The 15,243-nt window shown below is 36.3% G+C and overlaps 1 protein-coding gene across 1 annotated transcript in view; it reads right to left on the bottom strand.

Moving 5' to 3' along the window:
* LOC131041666 (pentatricopeptide repeat-containing protein At4g21880, mitochondrial) overlaps positions 1 to 15,243 on the bottom strand; it is a 243,876-nt gene that overhangs the window by 41,278 nt on the left and 187,355 nt on the right. The window contains exon 10 of the mRNA XM_057974816.2: positions 6,365 to 6,469. Within this exon, the coding sequence (XP_057830799.2) occupies positions 6,365 to 6,469 (105 nt within the window). The remainder of the gene's footprint in view (positions 1 to 6,364; positions 6,470 to 15,243) is intronic.

Raw genomic sequence — 15,243 nt, 5'->3', positions numbered from 1 at the left:
CAAACTATTTCATACCAAGATTCAAATATAGAAGAAAAAGTTGATACTCTTTTTAATTCTTGTTCACAAGTCAATTTAATTTCTAATTCTTTCTAACTAGATGACACCTACGACTCACCTGGCCCAATTAATTATGTTTCAAACTAGATGGAACATAACTGCAGGTCTGCTGTGGCTGAATGCAGGGTATGACTGCATTGACAATCGAACTCACCAATCCACAAAAGGTTGCCTCCCAACTATAAAAGTGGCATAGGAAACACCCACTAACACCCAGAGGAGATAAAATGCAAGGTATCAACTGCTAGTGGACTGGTTAACAGATTAGAATATTGACAGGGCTAATAACAGACTATTGTAGTCCCAAACAGCACAAATAACCCTCAACATCAATCGCCAAACATGTATAAAATTGTAAATCACCTTCCCAAGACATTAGTTGGCACCACATCTTTCCAGAAGACAACCAATTAACCTCCAATTCACAAACAAAGGAAGCTCGGGAATTCTGAAAGACTTTTTCTATCATGACAGCAAAATGGCGTTGGGCAAGCAGCAGTGATTTTGCCTTGAAATTCATAACTTCACCAAAATATAATTTCCCATTCTGCAATTTGTCAATAATAATGGCCAGCTAGACACCTCTTTGGGGGCTGGAAACTATCGTCGAACCCAAGCGACCCAATCCTGAAACCTCATGCCATAGCAAACCAGCAATGTCCTCCAATGGTACAGCTAGGGTAAAGCGTACAGACGATTTAGGAAATTAATCAAATTCATAACTTCACCAAAATATAATTATCCACCCTGCAATATGTTGTCAATGATAGTGGCCAGCAGCATGCCTCTTTAAAGGCTAAACAATCCAACCCTAAAACCTCACACCATGGCAAACCAGCCCATTTAACAAATTAATCCCTGACCAGAAGTCACCAAAAACACCTAATATGCAGTCGCCCAACAAAGAAATAACCAATCAAAACAGCCCTTTTGCTTTTCAAACTGGTTTCAGCACTATCTGATTCACACATGTGGTACAACCCAAGTTCATGTAAGTGCTATGGCCTGCACAACCCAATTTAAAAATACCAAAAATCGTTCACCAAAAATTCACAGGAAACAATCTTCAAACAAACCCCAAAGGATCTATATCAAAAAACCTTGGAAATCTCCGTTTTTAAGAAACCCCAAACTGCAAAAACTATGAAAACAAAGGTGATTCCTCTGTGAAATCACTCTATCCAGCGAGGGACCATCTCTCAGACTAAAACCAATGATCCGATGAGGGTTATCGTCCTCAATCAACCCTTGGAAGAATTCTCTCCAATTCAATCCGACAGCATCATTTTGTGTGTACTCTTCTACACAATAAGAGCCCTTGACCTCCTTCTATAGAGTTGAGGGGGAAAAGAGCAATTTTAAATTCAAAATAGTTCATTTTCCTTCTAATTCCCTTTTTGAGAATTTAAAATCAACTTATGATCAAGTTCCCCTTCCCTAGGCATCCGCTTGAGGGGACATAACATTACTTTACAAAATATAACACTTAAATAAAATAATAAAACATTAACATTAGAACTTAGTACATATTTTAAATATTCCTAATCAAATTGCAAAAAGCACCGCCAAGGCACCAGAAACCAAAACTAATCACATCATGAGGTAACCAAAGCTGATGAATAATGTTGAATGCTAAAACGGGAATGTACTAAAAATAGGCATGCTCTCCAAGAAGCATGGAGAACAACCCAAGAGGCCAAAAACACTTCCGAAAGTGTCATTGCAATTTTGGATACCAATTGAGCTCAAAACTGCCATCAAATGCCAAGAAAAGTCAAAACCAATCTCTCCAAAAACATTGGAGACCCCTTTGACACCACTGAATAGCCTACCAGAATTCAGGAATAAGCTAATGTTTTCAATTGCTAACTAGGCCTGAGAAGGGGACATTACCAAACTATCTTAATTATAGGATCTTGAGTAAGATAGCCATCAAGAGCAAGTGCTCTCTTATGAGGATTCATGACTTGTTCAATGAACAACAATACTTTAGGTATTTCAAAGGTTGAATTTCAAATCTGGGTATCATCAAGAGAGAATAAAGTATGAGGATTTATGAAAAACAACAATCAAAACAAGGCGATTTGTCATTTATGTATGAATGTCTTCTGCTTCCTTTTGGTTTGTGTAATGCTCTTGAACTTTCATGTGGTTGATAAATAAAGTACAACAATGCTTGTGTCATTTAAGTACAAGATGATTGATTCGTTTTTAGCACAACAATCATGTAAACTTATGATGAGCATCTAATCTATTTGAGACAGATTTTGCAAGTTTTGAAAAAGAATACAACGTTTCTCAACAAGAATTAGTGTGACTTTCTGTAATGTCCCGATTTTCCAAGTGATCATCTAGCAAAGTTCCCAACCCTATTTTTATTCCCATAGGCTAAGGAGGGAGATTATAAAGAAATACAATAATCTTATAAAGTCACTTTATTAAATAAAGTATTTCTTCTAGAAGCTTCATAGAAGGTTAAATCATATTCTTCTAGAGGATTCTGCTCAGGCTTTAATAGCAGATGAAGGAAAGTGATTTTGGCATCCTTGACTTGTTATGTTCTTGAGAATCTTTTTGACAGCCCTAACTCCATCCATTGGTGGGTTCACTTCAGAATTCAAATTGAGCTTTATTGGTTATTAAAATTGTGATGTCTTATTCCTAAGCCAATTTTCAGAATTAAAGGATAAAAATTGCATTTGGGTGCTAGAATCAAGTTGGCAGAGTTGTGTGATAAGAATAAGGAATTAAGCCATTTGAAATAAATCATATATTCATATGAATCATGGCTGGGCGATAAAGGAATTTCTTTTTTTTCTTTTTTTTCGATCGGTAAATGTTTCTCATTTTATTCAGTATCGGGTTTTACCTGGCCCGAACCAGTAGGGGTTACCAACAAGGGAACCCCCTCCCCATGATATGTGTACGACCCATGAATAGGTCTATCATTACACTGCAATTTTAATCTGCCCTTAACATTAGAACAGGGAGGGATATTAGGAGGGATATTCTCCATGCCTCTTTTGTCTTTTTTATTTTTCATCTCTCTCCAGCCCTCCTCCGGAATCCTCGCCCCTTGTGTCGCCTTCTTGGATGCATCCGAACTAGTCTCCTGCCGACTCACAAGAGCCCGTTGCTCATTCTCCTTCTTCCCGTCACAATCTGATTTTGGGCATGACGAAATCCTAACACTGCTGACCTCTTCAGTTGTGACACTCGTACATCCAGCATCTACACTGGGTTTGGTCAAAACCCCAGGCTCAGATTCAGACAGAAGAGGGGGGGTATCAGCTCCCAAAGGTGTGGCACAATCTGCCTCTTGCGGGGAGACATTGTTACTATCTCATTCCACCACCCAGGTGCCCTACTTGGTTGATTTTTCCATCTCACAACTAGCAGCAAGATGACCCGTCGGGAAGCATTGTCGGCATCTGAAAGGGATGCCCTCGTAATCAATAACTTGCAGCCAGTTACCTTCACCAAGTTTCAGATTAAGATCCACTAGAAGTCCCTTTCTCAAATCCATCTCAACCAGGATGCGGGCAAAGGAAGTGTGATGAATACCCACATCCACTCCCAAGAATTTACCCAAGGAATCACCAATGTTCTCAAAGCAAGATTCAAACCAGAACTGTAGAGGCAAATATGGGAGTCTAACCCACAAAGGAACACAGTCAAAGGATTATGTTGTAGGGTTAAAGGACGGGTGCCACGGTTTCAGCAGTAGTAAATATTTATCTTCCCAGCACCATTTGTTCTCAACAAGGATCCGATTTCGATCTGCAACACTGTCAAAAACCATCACAAAGAAGCCCCAGGCCCCTGGCTATATATGGATGTTCCCATCAAGGATGGGTTTCCAGTGTGAAGTAATCCATTTGTGGAGATCTGGCAAACCGGGCCAGAAGCCCCTGAATCTCCCAATAAGACCCATTTCAGAAAAATATTTTTCATTACCCATTACTTCTTCCACAATTTCTGCTCCCAAATGAATAGTGGGACTATCTACAATCGGAAGCCAGTGGGGGATAGTCTTACCCGAGTTGCATTTACCTACCCTATCCCAGCCACTGGGGATGTTGCCAGTCATAAGCTTGGTAATCTTTAAACCCGCGTCCCGAGCAGTGTCCCAAATGTCGGATTTTCCCGAAACCCCACACCCAGCACGAGATACATCGCTATCTTTGGCAAGTTGGAGCCAAGACCTCCTGAAAGCACTTATGCCGCCACGCCCTAAACTGCCACCATGATTTAGGAGGGAGGCTCTGCCTGTCGGCAGGCAACGCAAGCCAGCCTTGCAAACCGTAGCATAACTCTCACCCCACAATGCCTCCATATTTTTCCGCCTGGCAATAAAGGACTTTTTTGCCACTGACAGTTATTCACATTTATCAGGGAATTTATATGTGCTTGGCTTGAGGTAAAAGAGAGTTCATATTATGCATAAATCATCCATCCGCAGGTTGACTCCTTATTGGCAATATTGGTGTGGAATTAATATGCTATTGTGGCATAGATTTCACATGACATTCTCTTATACTGGCTGTGGCTTACCAAGCATGGCGTGAAGATTGAGGGGCTCGAGCTGGTTTATTGCAGAAGATTAGATCAAAGTTTGAGGGTTTATATTGGGTGATTAACTTTCTAATTTCCACATGATTAAATCACTTGACAGGTCATGGGTGCTTTATTGACCATAGGTGAATGTATTGGTGGCTGATTGAACAGCTGGAAAGCTGGATGACAGAATATATGTGCTTATTGTGGGGTGTGTGAAGTCATAAAGGTTGGGCGATTACCTCCAGGTGGTGCCGTGAAAGGAATCGAGGCATTCCCACTGGGACGTGGTCATTTCCTGACCAATAGCTATCATTATCTGCAGTATTTTCAGGGAGTATTTTCAGGGAGTAAATACAGATTTTTGGCAAACAATTTATCCAAGATTTTCATGCCATTTGTAGCAGAGCTGACTATGACTGTAATTAGCGATTGAGGTTTCCTGTGCTTTCTGTGCATATTGGACAAGGTATTTTGATGAGCTGAGTGACATGTGAACATTGTTTATGCTCGCGTATGAAAAATAAAGATTGTACACAGCTCCAGCATAGGCCAAGTTGATTCTACCATAACTTCTGTTATCAAGTGCTACCTATTCATGTAAACGAAAGGTCAACAGATATCTCAAAAAGAGGTCAGAACATAATTATCTAATTCTGTAATTTTCTGTAGTTGATGTATGACTGAAATGTCACTGTAACTGCAGTTTGTTCATTATATGTTTCAATTTCAAATGAATGTATTGTTTTTAGATTTCATTTCTCATATATTCTGCACTATCATTAAGAAATGAAACATATACAAACCTGCAAAAAGAAAACTTATCGTTCACATAAGTCTGAAACTGTTAGACAAAATGACCATGTGGAATAGTGAATTTTTTTGGTGAAACATGTGGAATTTTACCCTTTGTCCATCAATAACTAGTCTATGTATGACACGGTTGTAGAAGGTGGGGGGCCTAAGAACTCATCCAGCCAAAGTAGAAACCATTTTGAAGTCGCCTAGCCTTCTAATCGAATGAAAATAAGAAATTTTCATAGCTTTCCAATATTTGAAGATGTTTATATAATCACTCTTGTAATGCATGACAGCAACTTGTAAGTCTTTCATTTAAGGCACAAATTGATAAAATGTGCTTGTAAAGAGGCATATATATGCAATGCACCAATTGTGGAACTACCTAACATGCAGCTACAAAATTACTCCTTCCACTGCTTATGAAGACACATTTCTGTTGCATTTTATACTATCTACAATATCATTATAAAAAATTATTCCTGCTAATTACATATGATCTAGTTTGAGATATTCAAAGTTTCTGATTTTCTATTAGGAACCAATCAAATACTTTGTAAGGAAAATAAACATTGTGCTTTTTCAAAACAACAGGATAAGTATACGATGAAAGTCCATGCATGTCTACCAACTTGGATTTAAGCTACAATTCGCTAGTACCAACATATTAATTCAATCTGAATATGTCTTTACTATTTTCTACCATTTTAATTGCACGTGATATAGATAGCATAGTAGATTAACTTACTCCCCAATCACACCTCAACATAAATCATTGCAGCCTCAAGAAATTATTTTGAATATTAACAGATTTCTTACAATATTATTTCACTCGTATATAAATGTAAAATCTAGGTCCATTGATGGCTGTTAGTGTCTCTATGCAATACTGAAAGTATTTTGCAACGCAAATCAAAATTCAAACATGTGATGACTATGAAATCGGTACCTCTTTTGCCTTAGAAATTTTGTCATGGTTCACATAGACGTTGATAAGTGCCATGTACACATGTTTTGATGGTGGAATGTTCAATCTTTTCATTTTTTTTAAATGCTGCAGAGAAAAAAGAAAACAAACTGTTAGTTTATTACTTGCTTGAGACAATTACAAAATTGCAAAGACGTACCAGAAATAGGTAGAAAGCAGATATAAATACCCTTCAGACAAAGTATCCCTAACATTAAACATGTTAAATATAACCGTTCTTATGAATATTCATACATGCAAATGCATTCAACATTATCTGTGAAATTCAATAATTATTTATCAGATCCCATGGCTTAACAGATAAGTCAAGGGAATGAAAATGTAAGAAACATAAGTTAATTTTTATAGACATTAGTTATTCACAAATGTTACTCAGAAAGATAACATGGTAATTTCAAACTATTTGAAGGAGAAAATCATTGTTACGAGTATAAATCAAAGGTTTAAGGGTATGGAAGTTTGGGATTTTAAAAATAAAAATAGTTCTGAAAAGAAAAATTAGAACTTTGAAATTTAATTAAACCACATACCTCTTAAAAATAACTAAAAAATTATATGTAATGCACAGAAATTCATGAGTTTTTCATTAAACTATACTAAGACACAAAAGTCCATAAAGTTGAGAACACATTTATTTTTTAGAAGATTATGTTTTTTGAAGTAGGAAAAATAATTGGTCTGTAGCAAATCAAACTGGAGTGCATTTAAAAGCCCAAACAAAACCTGACATCATTCAATTTTGGATGAAGTTGGTAATCATGAAATGTCAAATCATATACAATTAAACAGATTTTGGATCAAAATCCTAAGTTACCGATTCGTCCAAGTATGGAACGTTTCAAAATTTAAATCATGCTGCAATCCCTATGGAATCGGACAGGGTTCCTGCATTTACCCCTTGAAACGCATCCACATTTTCAACCACGAATCCAGACGGATCTGGAATGACGTGGCAATTCCATCACATTTTTTTAACGAATCAACATTGACGCGGATTTTGAGGGTTTTTTTTTCACTTTTTGGAATGAAAACAGGTCTAATACACTATGTAAACCCTAAGACTAAAATCAAAACAATTTTATTTGGTTTCTAATTCTCTTGTGCGGCGGAAAAGAATGCAAGGAGAAGCACGCACAACCTAGGAAAGAGCACAATGCAGGAGAAGCAGGCAAGAAACGACGTAGGAGGAGCACACAAGGAAGAAAAATACGCAGCACAAAAGAGCACGACACAAGTTCTTGAGCGCAAAGCAAGCAGAGCGACAACACAAGCAGGTTAAGCAATGGGTCACGGGACACGGGCCACGGCAAGTCGTAGGTAGGATTTAATTTCGAATTAATTTGTTTTGTTCTCAAATTTTGTTCCAAACTACAGTTTTAGAATTTATATTTATTTTTTTATTTGTTTGTTTATTTTATTTGTTTATTATAATAAGTTTAGATTTTTATCATTTATGGTTTAGGTTTATTTGTTTGTTTAGGAAGTTGGAATTTAATTTTGAAATATAATTTTATTATTTAATGATTTATATTTATATAATAATAAATGTTAAATATTTAAATTTAATTAAAAGTGAAAATGAAATTATTAAATATTTAACATTTATAATTTATTGTTTAATATTAATTTTTAATTATCATTTTTTAACTTGTTGTAGATAGCATAATGGCAATGACTGCTAGCTCTATTCCTCAACGGAACTTCAAAACCAACCCAAATTGACATTTGTGGAAATATGTAAAAATAAACGACCAAGCAAAAGGAAGTGGAACATTTAATTGGATATGCAATTTTTGTAATGTGAAATATGCTAGCTTCTACAGCCATGTCAAAGCCCATTTTTGTGCCATTCCCCAACAAGGAATCAAACCATGTCCAGCAAAGGATGGTAATGGATTACCACCTCAACATATAGTAGGATTTATTAGAGAGAAAGGGGAAGCAGATGCAAGAATTGCTCGTGCCTCAAACCATCCATTATTGAGAGAAAGAGGAACTAGATCAAAGAGGGCCCCTACTTCTCAATCTCATAGTAATTTTCATGATATCATGGTAGAGAGTCACCCATTCTTGGGCAGAATTGATGAAGAACCTGTTATTGTGAAGAGAACCAAAGGACCATTAGAGAGAGCATTTAAGAATGATGCTAGAGAGATTGCAGATCAATCCATTGCAAGATCTCTATATGCAAACGGTTTGTCATTTAATGTGGTACGATGACCATATTGGCAGGATATGTTGAGAAAAGTAAATGAGGCTCCACAAGGGTACACAAGGCCAAGTTATGAGAAAGTGCATAGCACCTTACTAGAAAAGGAGGTAAAAAGCATAGAATATGCATTGGCTCCCATTAGAAATTCATGGAAACAAACAAGGGTGTCCATCATTTCTAATGGATGGAAGGATACCAAAAATGGGCCATTAATTAATGTAATTGCAGTGTGCCCTAAAGGGGCAATGTTTTTGAAAGATGTGGATTGTGAGGGACGGGTGAAGGATGCACAATTTATTGCTAACATCCTTATACAATGCATTCAGGATGTGGGACCTCAAAATGTTGTCCAAGTAATAACGGACAATGCAAAGAATTGTAGAGTTGCAGGTATGTTGATTGAGACGCGGTTTGAACATATATTTTGGATACCTTGTGTTGTCCAATCTCCCAACAACATGCTACAAATGTTGGGTAAGAAAATACATTGGATCAAACAACTCTATGATGAGGCTTGTTGGAGCCCTAAAATTTTCAAATTTTAGAGTTCCAGATTTATGCCAAAAAGCAGATTTCTATGCTCAATCATGTGTAACATCTATAATTGTTCAATTCTAATTTGCAGAGACCAGGTCTGATGCATCCATCAAGAGGTCAGCTCGAGTTGTGTATATGTTTCACAAATTCCAAAATCAAGCCAGGTATACCTTTTCAAACCATAATTCTTTTCCATCTCAACACTTCAGGTCAAATTAACTATTCCTTTGCATTTCATGTCTATCTCAAGACCTACGTTTCGAATTTCAGATTCATATGAGATTATTTGATATGTTTTCTAAAGGCGAATCTAAATTCAAAGCTTTTCAGTTGGATGTAAGTAAATCGTTTTGCAGGAGCATAACTGAAGAACATGGAGCTGCGTCAAAAGAGGGAAAGCCTTTATCCCACATTGTTTGTGGGATAGGCTCTTTGAACACTTAAATCCAAAGCGGCCCGTATGATAACTGTCGAAAGACAAATGGCTTTTGGCGTGAAGAAGGCTGAACCCAGTGGACCCCACGCATGCGGATGCGCATCTCGAGGCACCCAGAGTTTTGCGACAGACTGGCGAGGATGGAAGCTAAAGATCAAGCAAGTCAGGCAGATCTGACAGTCGAGCGAAAAGATCTAACGGTTGTCGCTACACCGCGATGGGAAACCGCTCAATGAATATCCATCGCGACTTGGCGACAAGGCAGAGCTTCATTCTGACGATTAGTGAGACCATGCTAAGGTGGCAGGGTAGGGACTTCGGAGCCAATCAGGTTGTGCCACGTGGCCGAGCACAAAAGAAGAACCCAGGTCCAAGTGGTGGGTAGGTGGATCCGCAGGCGAACCAAAGAGTAACACGCGGCACAAATGGATAAAGAGAAGAGAGAGCCGCTCAAGCAAGGTTAAAGGCCGAGCAGATAAGGAAGATCGGACGGTCGACTGAGTCGATCCGACGGTGGTTACTATACCGCGATCGGAAGATGTGCGATGTTTATTCACCGCGACATGGTGACCGAGTGGTGGGGCACACTAAGGAAGCAATTCGAAGGAGATAACGTGCAAGCAGGTTGGAAAAGATCTAACGACTGTCGCTGATCCGCTATGAAGAGATGCACGATGAATATCCACCGCAGATCAGCGATAAGGAAAAGTTAAAGTTGAGGTGGGTCCGACGGAGCTGAGATGGTAAAACCGCGTATTGCCCAAGGTGATCCACGATCGAACCAGAAGCAAACACATGGTGGGGTGCAGAATAAAAAATCAGAATTAAATGTATAACTCAGACTACAAGGGGAAAATACGTTCTTATCGTATGGTCGGAATATTAACTCATGAATTTCATAAAAGGGAAGTATATTCTTTGCTTTACGTTATTATTTGAAAGTGCATTAAAGATAAATTTTATGTGTATTTATCCTGAATAAAGTGCCTTGAATATATATTTTAGGGTAAGGTATTATTTTATATGAACGGATGCTATGTTTGCAAAATATTTTTAAAGGGAAATACTTTGGTTTTGATGAATTATTTTAAACAAGTATTTTCAAACTAAAATCTAAAGTGGAATACTTTTTATTTTCAAATCAAGGAATCTGATTGGCTTATCTTGTGTGCAGAAAGTAATGAGAAGATAATGAATATTTGCTGAGGAATTTTATCAAGGTGGAGAATAAAGCTCACATTATTGAAGCATCATTTAGTATTTGTAGGGTTTTAATTTGTAAATTATTTGTTAAACCAAAGGGTGTGTCCTTTGGAATGCAATTGTCTGTAACTCCCTTCTATGTATGAAAGGGTGTGTCCTTTCATATATGCCTTTTGATTTATGTACTTATAGGGAGTCATTCTTATATGTAAAAGGAGCAATCATGAGAACAACATACTGCTGTAAGGATTGAATGTCATTTGTATTAGGGAAGTCTATAGGAAGAAGAAGTATCATTTTGTGCAAGCCACAATCATAATCCGATTGAATCTGATTTTGGTATGGAGAACCAATTGAAGGGCTAGTGACTGAAGTGTTGTCCTTGATTACACCATACGATTCTTCCATGAACCACCACTCAAGTTCTTCCCATGATGAGATACTTTGTGGGGGTAACAAGCTGAACGACTGCTCCGCAACATCCTCCAATGTTAGCACAAACCATTTCATGATCGTTTCTTCTGAGTAGATTTTGAAGGTCTCAATAAAAAAATAAAATGATTTTAGATGCCCAATTGGTGATTCCCTTTCATCTCCATGGAACCTCGGCATACAGATCTTCAACTCACAGGGAAATGTATATGGATACTCAAGGATGTTACCGAAATCCAATGGCTTAAAACTTCTTGGAATATTCCTGCCTCTTTGTGGCTGTGGTTGCCACTGTGCATATTTTTCTGAAGATGCTTCTCCATAAAAATATGGATATTGAAACATATTGAATGCTACTGATCTTTTTCATTTAATTTTCCTTTTTTACAGAGTCGCCACCTCTTTCATAGAGGACATAAATTATTTCTTTCTTTTGAGTTCTCTCCCATAGCAGAGTCTTAATTATTCTTCCCCAGCAGAGTCGCCAATCTGTTGGATTTCAAATCAGCAGATTGGATGGGTTCTAAGGAATTGCCAACTCCTATTGATCAAACCATCCAATTTGACTTGGCCAACTTATAGAGTGAACCTATTTGGTTAATAACTCTCTCACTTTAGGCTCTGCAAGACCTAGGCGGGTATACCTATTCACTAGTGGCTTTCAATGACTAATGCTTTTTATAGCAGATTGAGTATCTTGATCTAAATTCTTCCCTATCTCAGAATGGCATAGGTTCCTAGGTTAGTTGGCCTTTAGATGAGTTCAAAAATTGTTGTTGTGAAAGCTATTAGATATTTGTACTCGAAATTTATATGTATACACTATTGCTAATTGATTCTATATACATCCTACTCAACTATTCCTATTGCTTTAAAGTAAAGGTAATTGATATGGTAAAAAGTATTTGTTTATGAATGACCAGTGTCTTTCTTGTTATTTGAGCTACAGAGTCTTATATTTCCCTAGGACTTAATATATGATTTGTGAGACAGTTTTTAAACCTACCGCCTTTGGTAAATTTGTAAGTTACTGTTTCTTATGAGATCTGCTAAATGTTTATATCATAAACCGCCTGAATGAATTTAACCCTAACCTTAAGGGACCATTCAAGGAAGAACTACAAGGAACAATTACAATCCACGAGTAGATCTTTTTAATCCAAATTTATAACATAGGAACATAGACTTCACTGTAAGAATACGAATAACCTTATCTCCTTTAGATAATATCACAAACAACTGCCTACAGAAAATAAGATAATCCACAGCACATATGCGAAGGAAAACAACTAATTGAATTGATGGTTCAAAAATAATATAGTATAATCCAAAGTTTATATCATATTTCTCTTCTATTTCCTCTTCTTTCTCTCCCTCATATCTACATTTTTTAACCACTTATATATGTGGTTGAATGGGCACCATACCCCTTTTGGGGTGAAAAGTCACCATTTTACATTAAAATTAACAAAACCCTTTGAAATTAATATGCAAACTAGTTGGTCAATAACCTTGCTTTAAGCTATCCTTCGGGTTTTCGTTTGGTCGACAGCCTTAAACTTTAGATACCAATCTGAAATTTTTTGTGGTGGTAGGAAACATCCATTTCTAAAATGGGTCTTCATCAGATTTGACATTTGCATACATTTTCATTCCAAGTCGACATCTTCTTTCATGCAGGTCGAAATAACAGGCTTTTCAGCCTTCTACTGTCTTTTGTATGGTCTACAGCCAAAAACACATTATACAGATCTAATATTTTTACTGGAGCTTGGAAACTTGATTTTCTGAAATGGGTATTTCTTATATTTTCATTTTTCATTCATTTTAATTCTCTGTTCATATCATCTTTTCTATAGACCAAAAACACTAGTCTTTCATGGGGTCCATTGGAATTAATTTATTCATATCCTCCTTTACTCTAGGTGTCCAAATCATTAATCATCCATTATGTGTCATTTCCATGAAGTGACCACCATTTTCAATAGTAGGGTGCTTGAAATTACTTGTAAATTTGAAGCCCCAACAGGACCAACAATACATAATAGAAGCAGAAGTTTGTATGTCTCCTTTGGATAAATTTCTTGACATAAAAAAACAGGAAGATGAATCTACAGCACAATTATTTATGACGACGTTCAATATATACACAAAAATACCTTCAAACATCAAGTCCCCGTTTTCAAGAAAAATGCATGAGTTGGGGATTTATCATGATCCTCAGGTAAGGCTTCTACTTGAGATTTTATATGAAAACATGTTAGAGGAAGAATCTGATGATAAAGAAGAAATTATGGATTTAAGTAGGGAAGAATCCATATGTGTAGGTACAGACATAAATAATAAAGAGAAAACATTCCTCGGTCCAGAAGAAATTTCGTATTTGTTAGATAAAGAATATGAAAGATATGTTCAGAAGAATGATCCAATTTTTTTTCAGAATAAACAAACTAATGGATTAGGGCACATTCAGGGTCTATTTGATGAAGAAAATGATGATTCCCAAAAAAATAATACATTAAGGAAATACATACACAGTGGGGAGTGTAATAGGAAATGTGTCCTTGAAAATCCTTTTGAAAATTTTTTAAATCCTCAGTATCATGAAACTCCACATGAATGTGAGGAAATGATTTTTTGTGAATCATTTTTTAGTCCCTCCTGTGAAATTATTGACTATCCAGGAAGTGAAGGCAAAATGGATTTACATTCAGTATACAGACATGAAGAAACTTCAGCAAATAGCAATTATGAAGATATTGTTCCTATCAATGAGACAGATAGCAATTATCAAGAGAATACTTTCAATAAAGGTATGCAGTATTATAATCTTTTGTGTTATGAACCAGAAGAGGGTTTGCAGAAAAATATGCATACATCTTATATGTTTTCAAGCCCATTATTTGAAAGATATAAAGAAAATATACCCTTGAATAGTTTTTCAGAAAAATCATATAACACAACATTGGAAAAAGATGTTACATACAGAGAAAAGAATGAAATATTTTTATATGACTTTTATGAAAGTGATATATGTTTGGAAACCTTATCTAAAAAGAAAGAAAAAAGTATTCCCAAAGATGATCAAAAATTTTCAGGACCACTATGTAATAAAATTATGGGAGATAAAAAAATAATATGTGGTAATATGATTAAAGAGGATAAGGTACTCCTGCAAAGTATTCCTAAAAATGATATATGCCCAAAGTTGATATACAGAGAAAATAAAATGTGTAGGGAACATGGGGATGTAATGATAATTGAAAAAATACAATGTGGCACAAAAGGTAATTATGAAAATATGGGGGAGCTCAATTTGTATATTATGATCTGAGAGATAAATATCTAAATAGGTTATGATAAATATTTATCAACTATTTTTCACCCAAGGAATATTATGCAGTCTTACAGTCAAAGGAGTATTCAGAATTATGATCACACTCAGGTAAAGATTACATATAATAACTGTGATTTGACTTTTTCAAAAGAGGAGGTATGTGATAAAATATTAAGGCTTCCAAAGAAATGTAAAGTTAAAAGGCAGTATAAGTACAGGATTAAAAATCATAAAGAAAACGGATATTAATGCAATCATTTATATTCAAACCAAGTGATATTTCCGGGATATTTATGTGACAAATGCTATGATAAAATGGATACAATAAAATGTACAGATAGTAAGGCAAGTAAGAGTAATGACATCTTCAGGAGGTGCATGTCATTACAAGAGCAAAATCAGATATTTGACAGAGGAAAGGGAATATTGTCATTTTTTGGGGGGCCTCGGGCCACCCAATTTTATTCAGAGGAGAACCTACAGAAGGGGTGCTATCTAATGGTTTGCTTTTCTAGAGATAACTGAGATCTCGCTATGCTCACATGGAGCATACAATCCCAGAAAGAGCCACTGTTGGAACCCTAAAATTTTCAAATTTTAGAGTTCCAGATTTATGCCAAAAAGCAGATTTCTAAGCTCAATCATATGTAACATCTATAATCAAGTAAGTTCGTTCAATTCTA

Source organism: Cryptomeria japonica, chromosome 4 (genome assembly GCF_030272615.1).
Source record: "Cryptomeria japonica chromosome 4, Sugi_1.0, whole genome shotgun sequence".
Lineage (NCBI taxonomy): Eukaryota > Viridiplantae > Streptophyta > Pinopsida > Cupressales > Cupressaceae > Cryptomeria > Cryptomeria japonica.
This window is presented reverse-complemented; position numbering and strand designations above follow the sequence as displayed.